Genomic DNA, 22,837 nt, shown 5'->3' with positions numbered 1-22,837 from the left:
CTACATCTTGGCAGGGGGTTAGACTAAATGACTCTTGTGGTCCCTTCTAACCCTATGATTCACAGAACAGGAAGAGGAGGAGGAGGAGCTGCTGGTACCCTCCTTATAACTTTTAGCCCAGTGATTAGGGCACTCTCCTGGGAGATGGGAAACCTGGGTTCAATTCCTCCCTCTGCCTAATGGAGAAGGGATTTGAAATTGGGTCTCCCACATTGCAGGACAATGCCCCAAACACCAGCTATGGGATTTTCTGGTGTGGGTCTTTCTCCATCTTGTCTCTTGAAGCTGTTCCACTTTTTAGAAGTAATTACACAGCAACTGAAGCAGGAACTTGAAGTCAGATCTCCCACATCCTTGGCGAGTGCCCTAACTACCAGGCTATAAAGTCACACTCATTCTCTTCCCCTGGCCCACTGACTATTCATTGTCATTCATGGCAATTCATAGTCATTCATAATAATAATAAAAGGAAAGAGAAACAAAAATTGCTAAAGCTACACAGGCCTCATCCAAAATATTTTCCCCAACCATAAAAACACTACTACAAAAATTAAAGCATGGATCCCAACCATGACACTAATGGCTCAACAGTTAGCACATAACTGATTGAATAAGTCTCTTAAACGAGGTGTCTGCTGAGGCAAATAGATACAGTCTATAATGTTGGAATATAGCCACCCTGTACAACTGTAATTGAAGTCTTTCCTTTTTTGGTTCAGGAGGCTCCTGCAGCAAAAGCAAAGACTTTACCCTCATGAAAAATCATGTCCATGATACATAGGAAAAGGGGTCCAGCTGTCCCTGCCTTCTGGCAAAGGCCCATAGGTACCAGGAACACTAATTTCCAGTAAAGGATGAAGAAAAACAGAATGCTGGGGCTCAAAGAGAGACACTTTAAGAACTAGATTAAAGACCAACATTTTCAGGCCTGGATGTCATATAAAACTATATAACTGTATTTAGGCTCCTAATTTTGGTTTATGGCTCTACAGTGCTTTGGAGGCCTCCAAATAGCTGTAGATAAGAGACTGCCCACAGAAAACTAGAGGACAGAGAACATTGAAAATTCCCCACTCTTTTCCTCAGGGAGGCTAGAACACACTCAGAAAACATAGAAAACTAAAAGGAGAAGCCCTTTTCTAAATCTCACTAGTGAATAGTTGGAATGCCCATTTCTTATCAGAGATACTCTTGGATGCACAACATGGAGACTGGGATTTTCAGAAGCACCTGGGTGACTTAAAAGCAGAAGTTTCAATGAAAGTCCACAAAACTTGTGTTCCTAAATCAGTGAGGCACTTTTGAAAATCTCACTAAGCAAATACAATACAGATCATGTAATATACTAGAAGTAGGATTTTCTAACACTCTCAGTATTAACCTAAAGTCTGCTCCCATTTAAATTAATGCTCCAGCTGACGTTAATGGTAAAATGTTTGGAACTAGGACAACACTGAGCACTTTTAAAGAGACCCTCCCTAAATATACTCTTTTGAGAGGGGTCTTCATAACACTCTTGGAAATCTTTCATTTCTCCAAAAATTATTTCTCACGAGCCAGGTCAACAGCAAAAGATTAGTTGTTTGGTGTTGCAAGCATAGGCTCTGGAAGAGTATGTCCTTTTGCACATAAAGCAAAATTTCAAGCCATTCATGATCAGTCTAAGAGCTGTTCAATGCGTCCTTGACGGTTTACATAAATTACCACTGCTGTGTCCTCTTCAAAGGAACATACTATTCATGTGGCTTGTTCTTGAACTCCAAAAGGGATATCAATATCTTTCAGTTTCAAGATATTTGTGTGCAGTTCTTGCTCCGCTACAGTCCCAAACAGTTGCAGTTTTTAATTCAAATGCACTCTAACTCACAAGGGGAGTCCCTGCTCAGTTTGAACACTGGATTCGTCTTCATAGTGACAGACCTTCAGAATATTATTCCTGCGTAGTTACCAGTTGAAACATTTTCCCACAGAACTGGGCAACAATCAGTCATTAGCTGAAGTTCTCCCTTCGACTCAGACAGGTATCAGAGGTTTTACTCTATGACAGCCTTTGCAGAGGAGACTAAGTTCTTAGGGACCCAAGCAAGGTATATATTTAACAATCAAAAACTACACACTGCTATAAAGAAATGTTTCCTACTGTAAGAGTGATGTATGGTGGGTAAGTTTAGGAATCTTCACATTACATCTGCTCCATCACCAAATTTATTCATGGACTCACTTATATTATCAAGTATTTGGGACCAAAAAACCCCTGAGTTGATTACTGTTCCAGTGAGTGTCAAATCATGTGTTGTTGATATAGAACCAGAGCTGGAATGACAAGGAGCATCTGAATGTGTTTGGCTGTTGTCCTTTACCTCTGCAGGTAACCTCAGAAACACAGCAACCAAAAATAAATGAAGGGGCAATATTGTGGTCAGTCATAAATTAATAAAAATAAAAAAAAATAATCCCATACAGCACTGTAAACATAGCCAACACTCCTCCCCCACAGGGGGTCCACCTGTGACGCCTTAAAAACCAATCCCGAAAGACAGTTGTAAGTATCTGAAGCCAATAGAATTGCTAGTATTTCAGCTGAACAAAGAGACTTGCCTCACAGAAGAGAGTGAGTTTGTCATCTGGAAGAAGTCCATTGGCCTCATCCAAGAGAAAGTCTCTTCTAATGAACTTCTTGAATCCCCAGTCCTTGCCCTGTACAAATCGATATGCTCGCTGGCTCTCTGAAAGACAGATATGTTGATTCAAACAAATGCTGGCGCTGTTAGCATGAACACAAGTGACCCAAACAGATAAGACCTACACATACCCATTGCTTTTGTTTCTTCTCCTTTAGCATTGAGGATGGAGAATTTGAACTTTGCACGAACTTCACTCTTTGGACAGCTAACCAATAATAGGTAAAGGGACAGGTAATCTTTACTTTCTTCATCCAAGCCCTTAGGGTTCACACGCAAACACCTGTAGAAATAGACATCTGCATGAGATGTTCGGAACAGTTTTCCGGCAAAACCTTCACAGCTTTCAATTGAAGAGTATTATAAAGTTTACACAATAAAGTGTACAGCAAATAAGTTCTGCTACACTGATCATTGACTACGGTAAACAAAACAAGAACACTGTGATATTTCTTCTAATTTACAAATCCTGTATTGGCACTTAGATAGGTCCAGAAATATGAATCTGTCTACAAGACAATCAATTCAAAAACATGAAAGGGCTACATACTTATTAACAGTCTCCATTAGCAAAGTATAAAGACCATAAACTACAGACACAGATCCTGATGTCCATGTTGTATGTACCCAAACACTGTGCCAAGGCAACACTCTCTTTTTCCTGAGTGTATGTTGTGTGTGCCCAAGGGAACCGGGACCCCTCTGCAGTTTAGATAAGCTTGATGTTTCCCAGTCTACTAAGGGCATTAACATATCTCTCCGGTCTGTATATGCTGGGTGATGAGTATCTTCTGCTATGTTTCTTACCATTTCAGTTTATCATTGGCTCCTGATGAAAAGGTTGAACTTTTGATGACCTCACCCATTTCCTCCCGGCAGAAGCTGAAATTGTTTATGGTCCACATGTATGAAAACTTTACCACCTTAATCTGAAGATTCAAAACAAGGAAGCAATTCAGGATCATGCTTATGCACAATGAACAGGTATAGGGGAAGAACTGAAATAACCACATCATTATATTACTAATCCAAGGACATCATTAAGATCTGCCCACACCCATGACTGCACTGCATAGCAACCTATGGTGGGTTCTGACAAGGCACTTGACTTCCTCTTGTGTGTGTGTGAAAAGTAACCCAAGGGAAGCAAAAACTAATCTAATTCTATAATAGCTGCATGTCCAAAATGGACCATCACAACTTTTTCAGTCTACCTCAGGAAGTTCCATAAAAGTGAGACAGGAAAGAAGGAAGGAGATAGAGACACATTAGTCTCCCTCTGACTTGACTCAGCCCATGCTGCTTCCATTCATAGGCAGATCCACAAGAAAAAACAGTGAGTTTAGAGATGGAGCAGTCTAAATATTTGTATCTAAAATCTGATGTAGTCCTAGTTGCATTGGTTTAGTTAGTTGGTAATTAGACTTTCACCTCTGAAAACCTGGGCTCTAAATTTGTTTAGATCACCAATCTTCTTTTTGTATGGTGTAATCTTAGTAAACTGACCATCTGAGCATACTGTGAATTTACCTGAGTGTAGCACCAGCTTTCTGCTACAGGTCCACTCGACATTTCTGCCGGAGGAGGAGGACTCGGCACCCTTGACATCGCCAGTTTGAAGATTAAACAGGATTTCACAATTCAGTGAAAGAAATAGCTATGCTGTCTTCACCCTACCTGGCCCCACAAAAGAAGAAAAGGACAATTCCATTAGAACTTGCCGATCCATTAGAACTTGCCGGACATTTGTATAAACAAAACAAGAAGTCACACTCACCCCCTCCTTTCAACATCTTTAGACAGAAGCATGGTTAGGATGTCTACGTAGCATCCAAGGTGTCAGTGCAGCTTGAGTAGACATATCAGCACTATTAAAAATAGCAGCGTAGATGCAGTGGCATGAGCTTCAGCGTGGACTAGCAATGGAAGTACATACCCAGGGTCCTTGGCGTGCTTGTATAGCTCATGTTGAAGCCCATGCTAGCATATTTACACTGCTATTTTTAGCAGTATAGATATGGAAAAAGCTGGCACAGGTATGTCTACCCAAGCTGCAATTAAACCTCTGAGTGAAGTGTAGACATACACTTAGAGAGAGAAATCTGAGACAAAGACCATATTCACTCGTGCTTTCAATATATGAACTCTCGATAGGAACAAACCCAGAATATGGACCCTACTCCTAGACTAGGGCATGGCACTCCCTGCTTGACCTGGATTTACTGTTATTCATATGGACTAGATGACCTCCTGAGGTCTCTTCAAACCCTAATATTCTATGATTCTCCTAGACTATCAGTTAAGGTCCCTGACATTTACTCCTCATTTTTCTTCTGGCACAGTCCCAAACTGATACACGGCTGTGAGAGAAATGGTGTTCCTGATCTGAGTAGAACATACAAAAGTTAGTACATAGTCCAAACTTATTCCAATTGTGGGGTTTGGCTTTATTGGTGGTTGAAGCACCAACACCACAAAAAACTTCAGCCTAAGCTTTTTCTCAAAGCTTTGCTTAGAGGGACACCCCCCCACACACACACACCTTTATATGCTGGTGAAGTTCACAACCCACAACCACCATGATGAGTCAGCAGAATTTACTCTGCTGCTGTACAGGTTATGAAAAAACCCAGAATTGTTCTGTAAATGAACAACCCACTTGTTCTGCACCCCCTAGATTTTAATTAGGATTTTCTCTTTTTTTGTGTGGCGGGGAGGGGACCCTAGGCAGTTGGTAGGATTCATTTAAAAAAAAATGCACCCAAACTTTACTTCATAAACATTTGCATTAACGCATGTATTTCATTTTTTTATTTTTAATACTAGAAACAATAGGATCTAGCTTTCATTCACAGATTGAAATTATTCTGAAAAGTTGAGAGAGAAGTGGTAATGACATATGGGTGGTTCTTATGCTTATTAAAAACAATGAGAAAGTTATACAACTAACAAGAAATTTAGAGAAAAGGGATGGAGGTACTAGTGATTGGAGAAGGGGCGTGGCCAGTTTGTGGACTCAACTGTTACTGAATGTTCACAAGAGAGGAGTGGGAAATGTTACAAGGACTTGCTTTGCAAGGATCGATAAGCTTCCGAAAGGTGGTCAGGGCACTTGAAACCATAGTTCTCTTTAAAGCTGGCTTTATTTTTCAGTTTTCATATGGCTGAATTCACTATGCAGTTGTTTCTCATTCTAATTGCAGTAAACATGGAAGCTGCTGGTCAACCGAGTGAATAGAAGATTAGTGTATAGTGATTACTAAACAGTGTATGAATGTATCTGACTTAACGTCTCTGAAGTTGAAGGAAGCGGTAAAACAAAAACAACTGATTATATAGTGGATAGTGCTTAATAATAATCCTATTATTAACAACTGATTAAGAGCAACATTGTGCTGGGAACCAATCCCTTCCCATTGACTCTAATGTTAATGGGACTTAAGTCACATGCCTGTCACCAGTACATCCAACTGACAACTTTTTGATGCGCCTTCCTTGGCTGCAGCCCTACAAACCTGCCTGAGGCTGCAGGCCGGGCAGCAGTAGGAAGGGGGACTGAAACCCAGATGATGGGGCCTTCCGTGGGGAGCAGATGCTGGGGATCCAGAGGGCTACACAGTACCTCTCTGTGCTGCATCCTGCTCTTGCAATTGGGCCCTGGGTTTGGCAAATCCCAGCACTTCCTTCCTGGGTATCTGGCTGGTGAATCTTGCCCATATGCTCAGGGTTTAGCTGATCACCATATTTGGGGTCGGGAAGGAATTTTCCTCCAGGCAGATTGGAAGAGGCCCTGGAGGTTTTTCCATCTTCCTCTGCGGCATGGCTCACTTGCTGGAGGATTCTCTGCTCCTTGAAGTCTTTAAGCCACGATTTGAGGACTTCAATAGCTCAGACATAGGTGAGAGGTTTTTCGTAGGAGCGGGTGGGTGAGATTCTGTGGCCTGCGTTGTGCAGGAGGTCAGACTAGATGATCATAATGGTCCCAGTGGTTTGAGCATTGGCCTGCTAAACCCAGGGTTGTGAGTTCAATCCTTGAGGGGGCCATTTAGGGATTGGGGCAAAAATTGGGGATTGGCCCTGCTTTGAGCAGGGGGTTGGACTAGATGACCTCCTGAGGTCCCTTCCAACCCTGATATTCTATGAAACCTTCTGACCTTAATATCTATGAATCTATGTGCCCTTCTTGATGCAGCCCCACAGACCTCGCTGCTGCCCTGCTCACAGTCTTCCCTTCCAGCTGCAGGTAAGTCTGCAGGGCTGCAGCCAGGGAAAGCACACCCTAGCGCTTCCTTCACTAGCTGCAGCCATGCAAATCTATCTTCCTCTTACTGGAAACCTTTAGATAGATCATCAGCTTTTTTGCTGGGAACCAACAGGTTGCTAATAAGTGGATTCTACTGTAGTCAAAAAAAAATTCTTGCAATGTAAAATGTAAACATTGTCAAGTGTTAAGTAACAAGCTTAAAAAGGGACTCTTGCTCATTTTAAGAAGTGCAGGAAGTCAGCTTATTCAAGATCAAATGCGCCATAACAAAATTGTTTACTAAAGCAGAACAACAAAATATGGATATGTTTGATGAGCCTCAAGTGAGACACATTGACTATCACTGCTATAATCAAAGACAACCAACATAATAATTTAAGTCCCTGTTCCAGGCTTCCAGCAGCTCTTCAACATTACTTTCATTCAGTAGCAGTGTCTGCCATATATGACACCCAAAGTATGACAAAAATCAGTCTGATTATATCATTAAAAAACCCAATCACAACCCTGACAGGCTCCGTTGATACCTCCCAGGAGCCCCGGGCGATCTTGAGCAACAATGAGGACATTGTTGCCGAGGAAGAGGAGGAGGAGAAGAAGAATGTGAGGCAGGCAAGCAGAGGATCCATTCTCCCAGACAGCCAAGAACTGTTTTTAACCCTGGAGCCCATCCCTTCATAGAACCAGTTGGCAGCGGAGCGTGATGCTGGGGAAGGCAGCTCTGGTGAGTAAACTGTAGGGGTTACATGTTATTATTTTTTAATATTAATCTGAACAAAAAAGTAGGTGTAGTGGATGGCCCGGGAATCCTCCATGGAGATCTCTAGGAAGCTTTCATGGAGGTACTCTGCAATCCTTTGCAGAAGGTCTCTGGGAAGGGCTGCCTTACTTTCTCCACCACAATAGGACACTTTCCGGCACCACTCCAGTATTACATCTGCTGGCATCATTGCAGCACACAGCATTTCAGCATAAGGACCAGGTCTGTACCCAGACACTTGCAGCATCTGCTCTCTTGCTGTGTCTGTTACCCCCAGGAGAGTGATATCGCACAGGGTCACCTAGGGGAAATAGGGGAAGTTTTCAATGCTGGCCCTTAAACCGCAAACAATTCAACAAGTAATCTGCCCCGTTTGGTGAAATCTGGGTCACACAACCACACCTTCCCAAATGTGCCATGGTTGTGGTTGGAAGGGATCACTGTGTAGTGCAGCATTGAAAAAAAAAAAGGGGATGGGGGGAAGAAGCAGTAATGTCTCTCCAGCTGATGATTCTCCTTTTAGCACAACCCACTGTTACCTCCCCCTTTAGCTACTTCCTCACTTGTACTAATGCCTATTTTCTTCATCTTAAATAATAATTACCCATGTGTTACTATATGACTGCTTTATGGAAGTCAAGATAGATTAAGTCTACCACATTTTCCTTGTCTAAGGAATCAGTTATCAAAAAATCAGTTTAGTCTAATGTGACCCAACTTTGGTAAACCCATATTGCATTTTATCTCATTTACATCCATGTCTTTCTTCATTCGTTCTTTCAGAATTTGTCCTAAAGACTTGCATACTATTGACTTCCCCAATGTCTCAGAAGATGTATACTGTGTGCTCTCACATCTTAATTAAAGGGTTACTGGGATTGAGTCTTTATTAAGGATATCTCCAAAATGTTGGTCAGTCACTGAAATTAAACATGTTAACAACCAAAAATAATTTTTGAATAGTGTAGCTAAACAGCCCTTCCTTGCTCAATTGCTCAACTTTCACGTGACTCTGGTAATGGCACCACTTATCTCCAGTCACCATTGAGTTTGAGGATAGATAAAACCTTGAATTCCAATGTAACAACAAGAAACACCCTGTCCATTCTTTTCTGGAAAAGCAGCAACCTCTCATGCCTTCTTTATACAGAATAAAAGGGGTGGGGGAGAGGGAGGCGCAGGGCAGGGAGAGTTCCAAATTTTTCCCTCCCACTTTTAAGCACTCCTCTAGAGTATGTTTGCAACCCAAGTTCTGTACCATTCTTCTAATGTATGAGAAATGGGAAATGAAACTAACAGACCAGTCTAATTTCATAATACAATCAGAAGAAAGGGAAAAAGGTAAACAGAGCAACATAAAAAAGGTGATTAGAATTAGATTTTTAAAATCGCTTCAGTTTCAAGAGTTTAAGATGCTATTAAATAACACAGCTAAGTAATTTAAGACTTCATCCTCTCGCTTCTTTCATGTTCAGGCCAGAAGTTGGTGAAACAAGCATGCTTCACTAGACTGAAACAAACACTTTGCCTTCAGTGAGGAGAAGATGACTACAGTCACACTAATTAATTTCACTTGTATTGGACACCATTGGTAAAGTGCTTCTACAGAGACTGACAGTACTTTAATTCCTTAGTAGCCTCTGTCAGAAGTTGCATGCAGGAAATTTTTTTAAAAGGGTAGGTTTCCTCCTAACTCAGTGTGAGAAATACTGTAAGTTGAAGTGAGCTGTAGCTCACGAAAGCTCATGCTCAAATAAATTGGTTAGTCTCTAAGGTGCCACAAGTCCTCCTTTTCTTTTTGCGAATACAGACTAACACGGCTGTTACTCTGAAACCTGTAAGTTAACAATCATTATAAAAAATGCACTACAGGCTCAAGGCATGCTGAGACAAGACCAACACACTTCTGAAACAGTAAGAGAAAAAAGAATCAGTTTAGTTTTCCTTTTAAACAGAGATCATAACTTTGTGGAATGCAGCAGATACCGATATTAAATATTGACACCAAGAACATCTCCACATCCCTCTTCAAATCAGGATTTCACATTTCAGTGCTAAGCATCAAACTTCAATCCAGAACGATCCATTTTACTGCCTCTAGATAGCTCCCCCTCTCTACAAAGGGACTTCAGAAGCAGTTTATAGTATTCTGTATATACCTTCACAGCACAACTGCTGAAGCCAGTGTAAAGACATTAACTTGTAGGTTAACAGAAATCTCCACACAAGTATCTCTACAGAATGCTTTCCAGTGACATTACAAGGCCATGGTGCTGCTAGCCTTGTAGGACGTTAAGAAAATCATCATCTAAGATGATGCCAACATGAAAAGCAACATGTCAGCATGAATCCCAACTACAGTGGAGAGGACAGAAATGAGGCCCTAGAGGTCAAAAAATTATTTTCAACTCTGTTACACTAAATATGGAGAGTGCTTTTGACAGATCTGCACTGTGGAGAAAAGCATTGGTTACAGTAATTTTTTATCTATAGATTTTATTGCTTTCTTAAAGAAGAAAACAGTGTGGATACAACATGATAAAATTGTATGTGAGAGTATCATGCAGAATACATCTAGCTATATACATTATGAATATATTAGTTACACTTGTTAGATACAAGGAGAAGTGTTTTCTTAACAAAGTTAAAAGGAATGGAAAGTTTAGGTGGTGAACTGATTTATTTGCCCTCTTAGTTTGCGAACAGCTCACATTAACCTCTAGATACTATAGTCAGTGGTCCTAAATTTTCAAAAGTGGCAAGTGATTTTAGGTGCCCAACACTTTCTGAAAAATCAGATTCCTTTAAAGGTGACTTAAATTGGACACCCAGAAATTTGGGCACCTAAATATCACTAGTCATTTTGAAAAACGTAGGCTACAGACCAGAGAGCTAGTTTAAAATGAAATGTGCCATAAAGCTACGTAAACGTCAATATGCCATTTTTGGGAAAGGGGTTGGTAAGTTTCTCCATAATTAAACACAGAAGGCAGGTACAGCTCTTTTACAACTAGCAGGCTACTGAATCTCTGATAGTCGTAAGGCATCTAAGTTTGAAACATTGTTTATTTGCCTGTTGTATTGAGTATTATTCAGTGCAAGGCCTTCCAGATTAAAAAAGAGGTTTAGCGGGTTATAGATCTGATTTGGCTTTTCATGTGATCAAAAAAACTGAATGGCTAGTAAAGTCCACCAGAAATGGTAGAGGTCCCCTCTAAGGTTATACAGTTTCCACAGAAATACTTTTTAAAGCTCTTCTGCTCAAGTTCATATTTGTTTCACAGTCTCCAGGTAATGAACACCAAAAGCAGAGTTACATTTTGAAGCATCAGCCATTTGAGGGGCAAAGATATAAGACACCACCACCACCACCAAGAACGTATATAGCTATCTTCCATCTGTGTATCTCAAAATGAAACTGCTTAAATTCATTTTAGGAATCATCCCCACTTCACCAATAGGGAAAGGATCAGCAACTTGCTCAAAAACATAAGCAATTCTGTGGCTGAGCGAGTAATAAAACTCAGGAATCCTTACTCCCAATCCCCTTCTCAAAGTATAGACTACACCGTCTCCCTTTGAGAGGAGTAAGTTCCATCTTGGTTGTTCTCTAAGCTACCAGATTTTGCTATTACACACACTATTTGTACACTCCTATTACAGAAAATTGTTTATTTTTTATCAGATCTAGTAGCCTTTATATGAGAGAGCGCGAAACTAAGCATCAAACACATGAACCTAAATATAAGTGAAATAGCCCTACATACCTACCTGCTAATTTTACACGATATAATTTCCCCCCATAAAGCTTAGACAAGCAGGGTAATAAAGTTATGACAAGATGCTAATAGAGTGCAGATGTGGTCACCCCATCTCAAAAAAGATCTATTGGAATTGGGAAAGGTTCAGAAAAGGGCAACAAAAATGATTAGGGGTATGGAACAGCTTTCATATGAGGAGAGATTAAGAAGATTGGGACTTCGCAGCTTGGCAAAGAGACGACTAAGGGGGGTGGATATGATTGAGGTCTATAAAATCGTGACTGGTTTGGAAAAAGTAAATAAGGAAGTGTTATTTACTCCTTCTCATAACACAAGAACCAGGGGTCACCAAATTAAATTAATAGGCAGCAGGTTTAAAAACAAACAAAAGAAAGTATTTCTTCCCACAACACACAGTCAACCTGTGGAACTCATTGCCAGAGGATGTTGTGAAGGCCAAGACTATAACAGAGTTCAAAAAAGAACTACATAAATTCATGGAGGATAGGTCCATCAATGGCTATTAGCCAGGATGGGCAGGGATGGTGTCCCTAGCCTCTGTTTGCCAGAAGCTGGGAAGGGGCGACAGGGGATGGATCACTTGATGACTATGTGTTTTGTTCATTCCCTCTGGGGCACCTGGCATTGGCCACTGTCGGAAGATGGTACTGCATTAGATGGACCTTTGGTCTGACCCAGTATGGCCATTCTTGTGTTCTTATGAGTTGTAACAAATGGCCTACTAGATCAGTGGTTCTCATACTTCTGTATTGGTGACCCCCTTCACACAGCAAGCCTCTGAGTATGACCCCCCCTTACAAATTAAAAACACATTTTTAAATATTTAACACTATTCTGAATGCTGGAGGTGAAGCGGGGTTTGGGGGTGGAGGCTGACACCTCACGACCCGCCACGTAATAACCTCATGACCCCCTGAGAGGTCACGACCCCATCTTGAGAACCCTTCTACTAGACTGCAATACTTTTAAAACGGCCCAGTGGGGGAGAAGGATCTAGATTTCTCTTTATTTCAGAAACAGTTTTAGTCTGGTATTTGTGAATATGAATCTTTCTAAAGACACTCTGCATGCCAATTAAATGGTTTAAAGACAGCCAGTCTCCCAGGGTCAGTGCACTTCACCCCTAGGTCAACCCACCATACCCATACTTATCGACTCTGTAGCAAACCATAAAGAAAAGAAAAAAACAAAACCAGGTACAATCTCCACACAATTGAGTAACAGATGTTAAAAAGGTAGGAAAATCTTGCCACTGTTCTTGCTTACAAAACACACAAAGATACCCAAACATGTCCTTAAGTCCACCTATTTCAGTTGGTGGAACAAGCTCTTTAAATTCAATGGTAAACAGTTTTCTGACATAGCCAGATATTAAACTAGTTTTTAAAAGAGCTATAACTACATGTTCTAAATATACTTAGTATACAAAATCTTTAAACATTTAGAATATTCATTGCGCTTATTTCTATACAAATACTCACCAATATGTAACACTATTGCTTAAGTTACAATGCTGGTGTCTCTTGCGCTGTGAATACACCATGAAGCCTGGACCAGCTTCTGCTTACACAGAAATTTTAGGAAGACATTTCATAAACAGTTTGGACATCAGATCTTTCCCTGGCAGGCAAGAGAGGGGATAGACAAGGAGGGCGCACAAACAAATGGCAAGTCGTAGGAGTTAGAAGCAGAATGCTCATGCTGCCTTACAGACCCCTGTGAGCTGCCTGTTTGCAATCTGTCAGTATCCTCCTTTCTTGGATATAGAAGGACAGCAAGCAACACTTGCCTCTGCAGTTTAGTAGAGTACAATCAGTGCAAAGGTTAAGATACAGAATAGATCTCACTTTGTACACAACTGCTTTTAGATGCAAAAATTTTCACAGGCAATTGTAAACTGATCTCCTTCAAAGCATGAAAAAGTGTTCCCTTGCCATCCTGACCTATTGATTATCTCCTGACCCAGTGGCTGTGTCTAGAAACCCCAGCAGCTCATACCCATTTACTGAGGAGCATGCAGAAAAACTAACTTTGTGAACAGTGGAAGTTTGAACTGGGGGAGAGAACAAAACCCAAACAAAATGAGTCAATCATTCCAGGAAAGGCTACCAAAAGTCTCTACGGGGTTGTTTTTCAAGTAACAGTTTATCAGTTTGTATTTCTTTAGACACCAATTATCACTGATAATCACTTCTATGGCACTATACATTTACAAGGTGTTTACAAACAGTTACATTCGCAGCCCAGAGAAGATTCCAATCCAATCCCCTCCATATATTATATATAATGTTTTTATATATAAAAACAATGACCCAAAAGGGAGGATATGGACAGTTACCATTAACTCAAGGATTTAATTAGAGGGGGAATGCTTGGTGGACAGGAAGAGGAAGGATGTTCCAAGAATGACAATGTGAAGAGGAAGGAATGGGAGAAAACAGGAGCAACAGGACAAGAGGATTGGAAGAAGTAGGAGCAAATGAAAAGACACATAATTGTGAGCAAGATTATGCACAGACTTGAAAATAAGGAGGAAGAGCTTGAACTTGGTGCCATAGAAAAACAAGAAGCCAAGTAATAGACTGAAAGTGGGATGCAATATTATCTAATGAGAGAAGGAACTTTCAGAATTAAATGTAGCTCTTAAACATTGCTGAAACAATGTCAGCTTTTCTCCACTTGGAGTGCACACAGAAGAAAGCAACCATGGATTAAGCAGCAAAGCTTTCATACGGTCTTTGCTAATGACTGTTCAAGTGATACTGCTGCTGCCGATTATTATTATAACCTCTCCTACCAGATAGGAAGGCTAATCTTGCTGCAAAGAAAAGGCAGATTTGAATAAATAGTTTGTAGTAAGCCTCTAGCTGTGTAATTTTTAGAGTTCATGACATGTAAACATTTGTAACGGTGGTATGCAGAGAAATTGTGGGAAGCGAGCATTTTGAATTAATAAAATGGATAGTTTTTCACCTTAAAGCACTTGCCACATTAGACAGATTATTCCTTCTAATATAAAGCTACATCTCAGAAAGGTAAAAACATCCTTTAACAACCAAAGACTTTTCCTTCTGGAAAACTGAAATACAGTAATGCACAAAATTCTATGAAGTAAACATGCCAATTATGGAGAAATAAAGGAACTGGGATGTGCAGAAATTTAACTCTTTCCATGTCAGCTAGGGTTCTCCTTTTCTAAGGTAGAGGGAGGGATCCATTTATGTCAAACAGGAGCTGGATAATCCAGTTTAATTTTTTTTGTTTTGCACTTCAGCCTCCTTCGCATTCTGTAACAATCAAACACTGAAGACCTTACAGACCTCTTCTTCTTAACTAAGTACCAAGGAAGAATTATTGGGAATCAAAAGGCAAACAGATACAGAGTTTGCATCCAATGTGATCCAGTACTGGCAACTCTCGTGATTTTTTCCACCAGTGTTGGGATTCTGTCTGGAGCTAGAGTCCACTTCATCACTAAGTAAGCAACTCTGGCCCTAACATGAATCTGAGCCCAGCCTGGGAGGTGGAAAAACATCCTCCGGTTGGCTGCCTTCCCCAACTTCTCACCCGCTGGAACAGAGCCATCAATCAGGACTGATGTAGGAAGAACTCTCCTCCTCTCCCTCTCCCCATCCTCACAGCAACCTGAAGCCATTCTCTCACAGAAGAGGAGTCAGCAGGAGAAAAAGCATTCAAGGTACATCTATCTATTCCCTCCCCCACCCTCCTGTCAGCATGGCTCCTCTGCTCATCCTCACTCTCTCCCTGCAACACCAAGCACGGAAAGAGGCAGAAGGGGCTGAAGAGTCCCTGGAACTGCTGCCCCCCAAACCTAGAAGAGGAGAGGGACCCTGCTGCAGCACCCTTCAGACCTGGGAGATGGGGGATGAAGAACCTCAGGAGGTGCTGCAGTGAGGCTGGGGGCTGAACTGATGGTGGGGACAGGACTGATTTGGAGGCTGGTGGGGGGGGGGGGGGAAATTAATTCTTGGCAAAGGACAGGCGGATGAGGTGGTGAAAGCTCCTGCAGTGACAGTCAAAAATCACCTACCCAATAAATTTGGAAGAGAAGGCAACACTAATTGTTACACACACACAGGACTGGCAGGGGGAGTTAAAAAAAAATAATCAAAAGACAACACACACACAAACAAATTTGTGGTCAATCTCTCGATTTTTAATCTTTGGAGGTTGGCAATAGTGATGTTCACAGGCAGAAGAAGAGATTAGAAAAGTGATATCATCATAGTAAGGAGAGAAGTGTCCTTTGAAAAATTCATTCCACCTTGATGCATTGCACTACTCCCTATTTGGGATGTAAAATAAATTCAGTTGATTATTTGCATTAATCAAAACATGAATGCTCTCTCAGAGACCAAAAACTTCTGCATGTCACTCTACGTTCCAGTGAACTGGCTGCCAGTCTCAGTCCAATAGTCTCTCTGAATGTATAAGCGAAACAGAACCATTTGCTAATGATATTCCTCTTTACACACTTAATGACCCTACAAACATCAGGATTTTTCATCAACGGAGAAACTGAGTATACAGGAGGAAGAGTGAACAAACTACACAGTTTGTTTTTGTGCTAGTTTCTTTCAGTTACAGTTATCCAGGTCCAAAATATTCAGAGATGTGATTAAGTTGAAGGTGCGCCCTTAAATCACAACTGCCCATACATGCTATTCTGTATTGTTAACGGTGCTTTAAGAGCATTGGATAGACATCCTGTTGTTATTTTAATTTATTTAAAGTAACTCCATGCCAATTCATTTCTATAACAGTCCCTGGCGTAGTGTGCGATAGACGCTTCCCTCCTCTATTAACTAGTCAGCTGAGTTACTGAGGTAATAGGAGAGTCTGGAAGCTGCGTGACTTTAAGATGCATAAAATAAAATCTGCAACAAGCACATGTAATTTGGTTAAATACATTGCATTAAATTCTTGCCACCACCTAGTCTGGACACACAGAATTATTTTTTTTATTGAGAGAGCATAGGAAGGGAAAGAGGATCAATTTACCAGAATATCATCAAGACAGAACCCAAAAATGTGGGTTTCCTTGGACAGTCCTAAAGACTGGCAGTCCATTATAATTTCATTTGCTAGTTTTCCACCTTTAAAAACTTAGTTTAAGAATGTCAGAAAACCTTTTTTAAAAAGTTTTCAAGCTTTTCTATTAACTGCTCCTCTTCCTTCAAAGCACCCATCTGTAGAGTCCCAGAAGGCTCAATTCTCAAAAGTCACATGAATTCGTTAGAACTGGGGAGGCACCATAGGTTGGAGTGTGCAGACAAGAGTATGCAGACAAGACCAAATTCCATATCTCTTTTACATCAAAGGAAATAGCACCACAGCTTCGTTTCCTTGGGGTTTAACTAAAATCAAAACTGGGCGAACAGCAGATGACTAAAGCTAAACTAAGGCAAGACTGAGGAGATCGATAGTATGAAGAAGGAACCTGCCTCCTTATAACAATCCTGCCAGCAAGGGCTTTTTTCTCAAGTTGTTAAATTAAGCCACAGCCTTGGGCTTTTTCTGGTTTCCTTTATGCTACTGGTTGCAGAGGGCTAGAAAAGTGCATCACTTCCAATTGCACACAGACCTGGCAATGATGCAGCATGCATTCAAGATCTTTGGAATACAATTCTAAAAGTAAAGGAGTACTTGTGGCACCTTAGAGACTAACCAATTTATTTGAGCATAAGCTTTTGTGAGCTACAGCTCACTTCATCGGATGCATGCACGATGAAGTGAGCTGTAGCTCACGAAAGCTTATGCTCAAATAAATTGGTTAGTCTCTAAGGTGCCACAAGTACTCCTTTACTTTTTGCGAATACAGACTAACACGGCTGTTACTCTGAATACTAAAAGTGATATATAGGAATGAAGCAAAACACTATAAAAAAAAATCCAGTGGTCCAAAATGAGATCTCCCCACAGCTCTGTCTTCTGCATGGGATTCCAGTTAAGAGTCCAGTTCAAGGTCTCTGTCCCAATATTCAAACTCCTCCCTGGGACTGGCTTCTGTTACCCAATAAATCACCTCTCCCAACAGCTACATTTCACAACAACAGGGTGGAGGCTTGCGAGTGTTGGAGACAGAATTTACAGGGGCTGAGCTACATGAACTTACTCCAGCACAAGAATGACCAGGAACATGACCATTTTTAGAACTAAACTTAAAACTAATTTCATTGATGTGGCTTTTCTTTGAATTTTTCCCCACACAAAATAGAAAGTCATATAAACTAACTGAACTATTTCCCCCACAGAATAGGAAGACAGATTATTTCTCTTTTGAAATGCTTGGGAGGTGCTCAGATACAATCAAGTCAAACTAAAGCTACATATTAAGAGAATTTGATGTTTACCTTCTGCTACTGCACTGTTCTACCACTCCCTAAAATTCTGTGGTAAGTCTTATATGTAGTACAGAAAAAAAGAGGCTCTCCCACCTTTCTCCCAGGTTGGATCTGAACACAAAAGAGTCAGATCTTAAGACTACATCAATGTTTCCATGGCAGCCTCTTTTAGAAGCTAATAATTCAGTTATAAACTTTCTGTGAACGATAATTTTGCAAAGAGACGGGTAATTTTAAAGCCACTTGTTTCACCCGCAATGTCATAACTTCGGGATCTACTGAACTCTACTAACAAAGGAGTTTTCAGAAGCCTATTGATATTAGACAGAATAAGTCTATAATAATATTTAGGAAAACAAACAAACAAAACCTAACTAGTAAACTGAGGTATTGCTGCTGGTTTCCTTCTATTAGTTTCCAACAGATCTTCTATTTAAGCGAGTTTCAGGCAGAGCTGATCAACATCTAACAAAACAAATATTATCGGAGTACAAACTAAAGAAATATCCCTGCAAGTGTCTGCAAAACTATCTGCAAGAGCTCAAGTCTTCTCTCAAACAAGCAACAAACAAGATAGAAGTGGTAGAAAAACAGAACTGTCCACAAAACCAATTGTATCACAGCTTTTAAATCTGGAACTAGAATGTGTGATCAGTCGTGGAACAACAAAAAAAAAAAAAAAAAATTGTGGTTTCTTCATCACATTTGTTCAAAATAAAATGAATATCCATTTTACAGTAATGATGTGGGATCTGGATTATATTGTTTGAGTGCTTTTCAATAACTAGATTGAGGATTGGGTAAATCCTAGCTAACCAAGAGTTTGAAAAACCCAGGTGAGTGGGCAGAGTTGGACTAGAGAAGCCATCAACGCCCTTGAAAGATGGGAGGAAGAAGGGAGCAGAATGGCACTTGAGCCACGTGCTATTTTTCAGAAAGGAGGCAGAAATCAGGGTTGCAGGAACTGCTCCTCTTTTGTAGAAGGGCCAGAAAGGAGCAGGGAAACAGAACAGAAGGCATCATTTTTCCTTTAAGAGGAAGGACCAGAGCTGCTGTGTGTTTTTGTTGTGTGGTGTGTGGTTGCTGGTGAGTATTTGCTTCAGGTTGGGGGGCTGTCTGTAAGTGAGGACCGGCCTGTCTTCCAAGGTCTGTGAGAGTGAGGGATCGTCCTTCAGGATAGGTTGTAGATCCACACAACAAAAAACACTAACGCAGTATCCAATGCCTGCAACAAATCCCGTTGCCAACTCTGTCCGCATATCTATTCAAGGGACACCATCATAGGACCTAACCACATCAGCCATACCATCAGGGGCTCGTTCACCTGCACATCTACCAATGTGATATATGCCATCATGTGCCAGCAATGCCCCTCTGCCATGTACATTGGCCAAACTGGACAGTCTCTACGCAAAAGAATAAATGGACACAGATCAGACGTCAAGAATTGTAACATTCAAAAACCAGCAGAAGAGCACTTCAATCTCCCTGGACACTCAACAACAGACTTAGAAGTGGCAATTCTTCAACAAAAAAACTTCAAAAACAGACTTCAACGAGAAACTATAGAACTGGAATTAATTTGCAAACTGGACACCATCAAATTAGGTCTGAATAAAGACTCTGCGTGGACAGGTCACTTCAAAAAGTAATTTTCCCTCTGTTGATACTCAGCCCTTCTTGTCAACTGTTGGGAATGGGCAATGTCCACCTTAATTGAATTGGCCTCGTTGGCTCCCACTTGGTAAGGCAACTCCCATATTTTCATGTGCTGTAATACATATACTGCTTACTGTATTTTTCACTCCATGCATTTGATGAAGTGGGTTTTAGCCCACAAAAGCTTATACCCAAATAAATTTGTTAGTTTCTAAGGTGCCACAAGGACTCCTCCTTGTTTTTGCGGATACAGACTAACATGGCTACCACTCTGAAACCTAACACAGGAATGACTCACTGGCCCAAAGCATTTCATGATTTGATTACGTATTAGTCCAGTAAAGAATGTGTTCATATTTTTAAGTAACCCATGTCCAATGCATCTCTTAGAAGCATTTTATACTACAACACAGGACAACCAAGCCCAGGAAAATCATAGGGTCAATGGCTCCTTCAGATGGAAGTGGAGAAGCAACAGTCTCATTTTATATAGTAAGGAGAAGGAAGTTAATATTATCAAACAGTAGCACTATTATAAAATGAAAAACCACATTAAAAAACTGGAGAAACATTCTTCTAAAATTAACAGTGAATGACATCTAGCTCCCAGAAGAATTCCAGTAAACCTGAATTAAAATACTGAGTCCTTCTCTTGGGGAGGTGACATATACCCTTAACTGAGATCAAGCAGAAAGAAGTAGAAATCATATTTGGAATCCAAGCCACAAGAAAACACCCCACATAAAACACAAAAGCCTTTAACCACCAATAAGAGCGAACATATAGCAAAATTGCAATGCCCAAAGCCAGTGAAAACATACAAAGAACATTATTAATGTAAAATTTAGGCATTCTAGGTATAAACCAGAATGGAGGAAGTTCTGACCAGAACATAATGTTTTTAATAATCAGGCTCTTAATGGTGAAAAGGTAAATTTCATATGGTATGTATCATCACTAATCTTGCGAGCTTCTCTTCTAGACCTAAGAACAAGAAGGCAAAGTGAAGGATGAAATGTTAACTTAGAAGATATTTGCTTTGTTGGGCTAAACCATAGTAGGAAGTAAAAACCATAATCATTACTCTCACAAATAAATAAGTAAAAAGAAACCAAAACCTAAAGAATGGTGAAAAGTTAAAAGAAAGTTTCAAAACTAACATTAAAGAATTTCCGTGGCTAACTCACTATTTTGTTTTTACCAGGTATTTGCCTTTTTCTTACGCTCATCCACTTGAATCTTTTTAACACTCTCAGGAAAATGCCTCCTTCTCCTAAAGTCTTCTCAAAACTGTTTCCCTCTCACAATTTAGTCTTCCTCATAATTTCTGAGATCAGAACGTAAGGGCTTTTAAAGAGAGACAATTTCACTTTTGTCTCCTATTTGACACTCTCTAGTTACATTCTCTTCCTCTTGCACAGGCACAAACTATTCTCAGACTGTTTCTCTTCTCTTGTTAAGCAACATATCAATCCACCTCTTAAAAGGGCAGTCAATTAAAAATGAGAATCCTGTTTAACAGGAGACTGGATCTTTCAAAAAAGAATAAAGAGTTTGGGTTGGGCTGTGCTATTTTCTGTGTTACTGTTAAATGTGTGAGCGAATGTATCTACAAAATGCTACTATGGTTTCTAATTAAGTTTTAAGACATTAGCTGTTAATTATCAAGTGTGGGCAGAGTACACACATTCATTACTTGATGTTGCCAATTTGAGATGTTACATATAAGCTTATAACAAAAATCTTGTTAATAAATCTTGTCCATAAATTGCCCAGGATACTCGTTTCCCCCAGAGCACATTTCTACCACAATATTCCCCAAGGTGGTAGGGAGGCCTCTCAACCTGGAAACATACTGGTAGCAGCAGCCTCTTCCTCTGGTTCCAGTATATTGTTCCAAAACTTTCTACTCTTGCAAGATCACCACCTTCAGCCACACATCAGCCTTCAAGATGCCCAACAAACTCCTGCCACTGAAAACCCCTCAATGTCACGTTAATCAAAAGCATTCAGAGCTTTTCAGGGACTGGAAATTAAGCTTGTCAGAGTTCTGCAATTTGCTATCAGCTAGCACTTTGTTGGCCCTTCTGCTTTATAGGACATAAGAGTTCCTTCCGGGGAGTGGGAGGGCAGCACCCTCCCAGGTTGCATGTACTTTTTTTTTTTATGTGACCTTATCAGTCACAAGATAGAAAAATATCAAATTGGCTAGTACTTTCCACTTCAAAACTTCCTGAATTTACTTCAAATCAGTAGTCTTGCTTTCCTTACACAAAGGATCTTAAGTATGCCCATGTTCGCTAAAAAAACCTGTATTTTTCTAACGAGACTCTAGGGTATAATGCCCAGTCCACACATTTATATGTATGATCACATTTCAGAACTGAACTAAGAACCCTGCAACTGACACAAAATTGTGGCATTCACATAGATCCAAGTTTGCAGATACTAATCAAGCAACGTTGTGTCCAGCTGGCTTGACAAAGGTAAGAACTGACTTCAGGAAGTACATGCTGTGTGTGTATTACTTTAATGCATTTTTAGATAGTTTCACAAAAGACACTGCACAAGAGAAACTATTGTATTTTTCCTGCAACTGTTTATATCATTAACACTTAAAGCAGAGTTTGGTGCTGCAATCTGTATACTGCATTTGGCATTAATGATATTATCACTCGTAGAAGGGATAGAAAACCATAAGGGACTTTCCTTACCTGCCAAGATTTAAATTATGGGGAATTGATTTTCCAGCTATTTTTATTTTAAAATATATTTAAGTTTTTGCCTGCACAAAGAATTCAGTTCACCTTTCTAAAGCAAAAAGGACAGCATGGAGATCATTGTGATATTCTTTTAGTCAGATTCTTTTTGTGTGGGGAAGGGGGAAAGGGTGACACTTAAGCTTTCCTCCTTTTTTCTTACGTCTAGCCTCAAAGACTGCCCCATACCAATCCAGCTTGCTCTTTTTTTAAAAGAAGGCTTCAAAGTCCATTTCTCCATCATTCTCAAACAGAAAGCAGAATGAATTTTTACTTTTACTTTTGTATGTCTTCTTCCTACTTCTCTTTCACACCCCACTAAGTCCCAATGTTATATAGCCATGTTGCATGTTATATAGAACTATAGACACCAGATGTCTGCTAACCACATACATGCAACATAGAGACTAGATATTACAACTGTGAACATCAGGTTTCAGAGTAGCAGCCGTGTTAGTCTGTATTCGCAAAAAGAAAAGGAGTACTTGTGGCACCTTAGAGACTAACCAATTTATTTGAGCATAAGCTTTCGTGAGCTAGAGCTCCGATGAAGTGAGCTGTAGCTCA

General features: G+C 40.3%; 1 protein-coding gene across 7 annotated transcripts in view; it reads right to left on the bottom strand.

Moving 5' to 3' along the window:
- Window positions 1-22,837, bottom strand: part of SPOP (speckle type BTB/POZ protein) — a 40,143-nt gene that overhangs the window by 10,444 nt on the left and 6,862 nt on the right. For 5 of the 7 annotated variants that reach the window (XM_073325548.2, XM_073325554.2, XM_073325549.2 and 2 more), the window contains 4 exons: window positions 4,212-4,358; window positions 3,489-3,610; window positions 2,813-2,964; window positions 2,599-2,726 (listed from right to left, as the gene is read on the bottom strand). In XM_073325548.2, the coding sequence (XP_073181649.1) occupies window positions 2,599-2,726; window positions 2,813-2,964; window positions 3,489-3,610; window positions 4,212-4,289 (480 nt within the window). In that variant the 5' untranslated portion in view covers window positions 4,290-4,358. Of the gene's footprint in view, window positions 1-2,598; window positions 2,727-2,812; window positions 2,965-3,488; window positions 3,611-4,211; window positions 4,359-7,834; window positions 8,007-22,837 lie in introns of all 7 variants that reach the window. The other 2 variants (XM_073325551.2, XM_073325552.2) reach the window with 2 other exon arrangements.

This window comes from Lepidochelys kempii, chromosome 27 (assembly GCF_965140285.1).
Source record: "Lepidochelys kempii isolate rLepKem1 chromosome 27, rLepKem1.hap1, whole genome shotgun sequence".
Lineage (NCBI taxonomy): Eukaryota > Metazoa > Chordata > Testudines > Cheloniidae > Lepidochelys > Lepidochelys kempii.
This window is presented reverse-complemented; position numbering and strand designations above follow the sequence as displayed.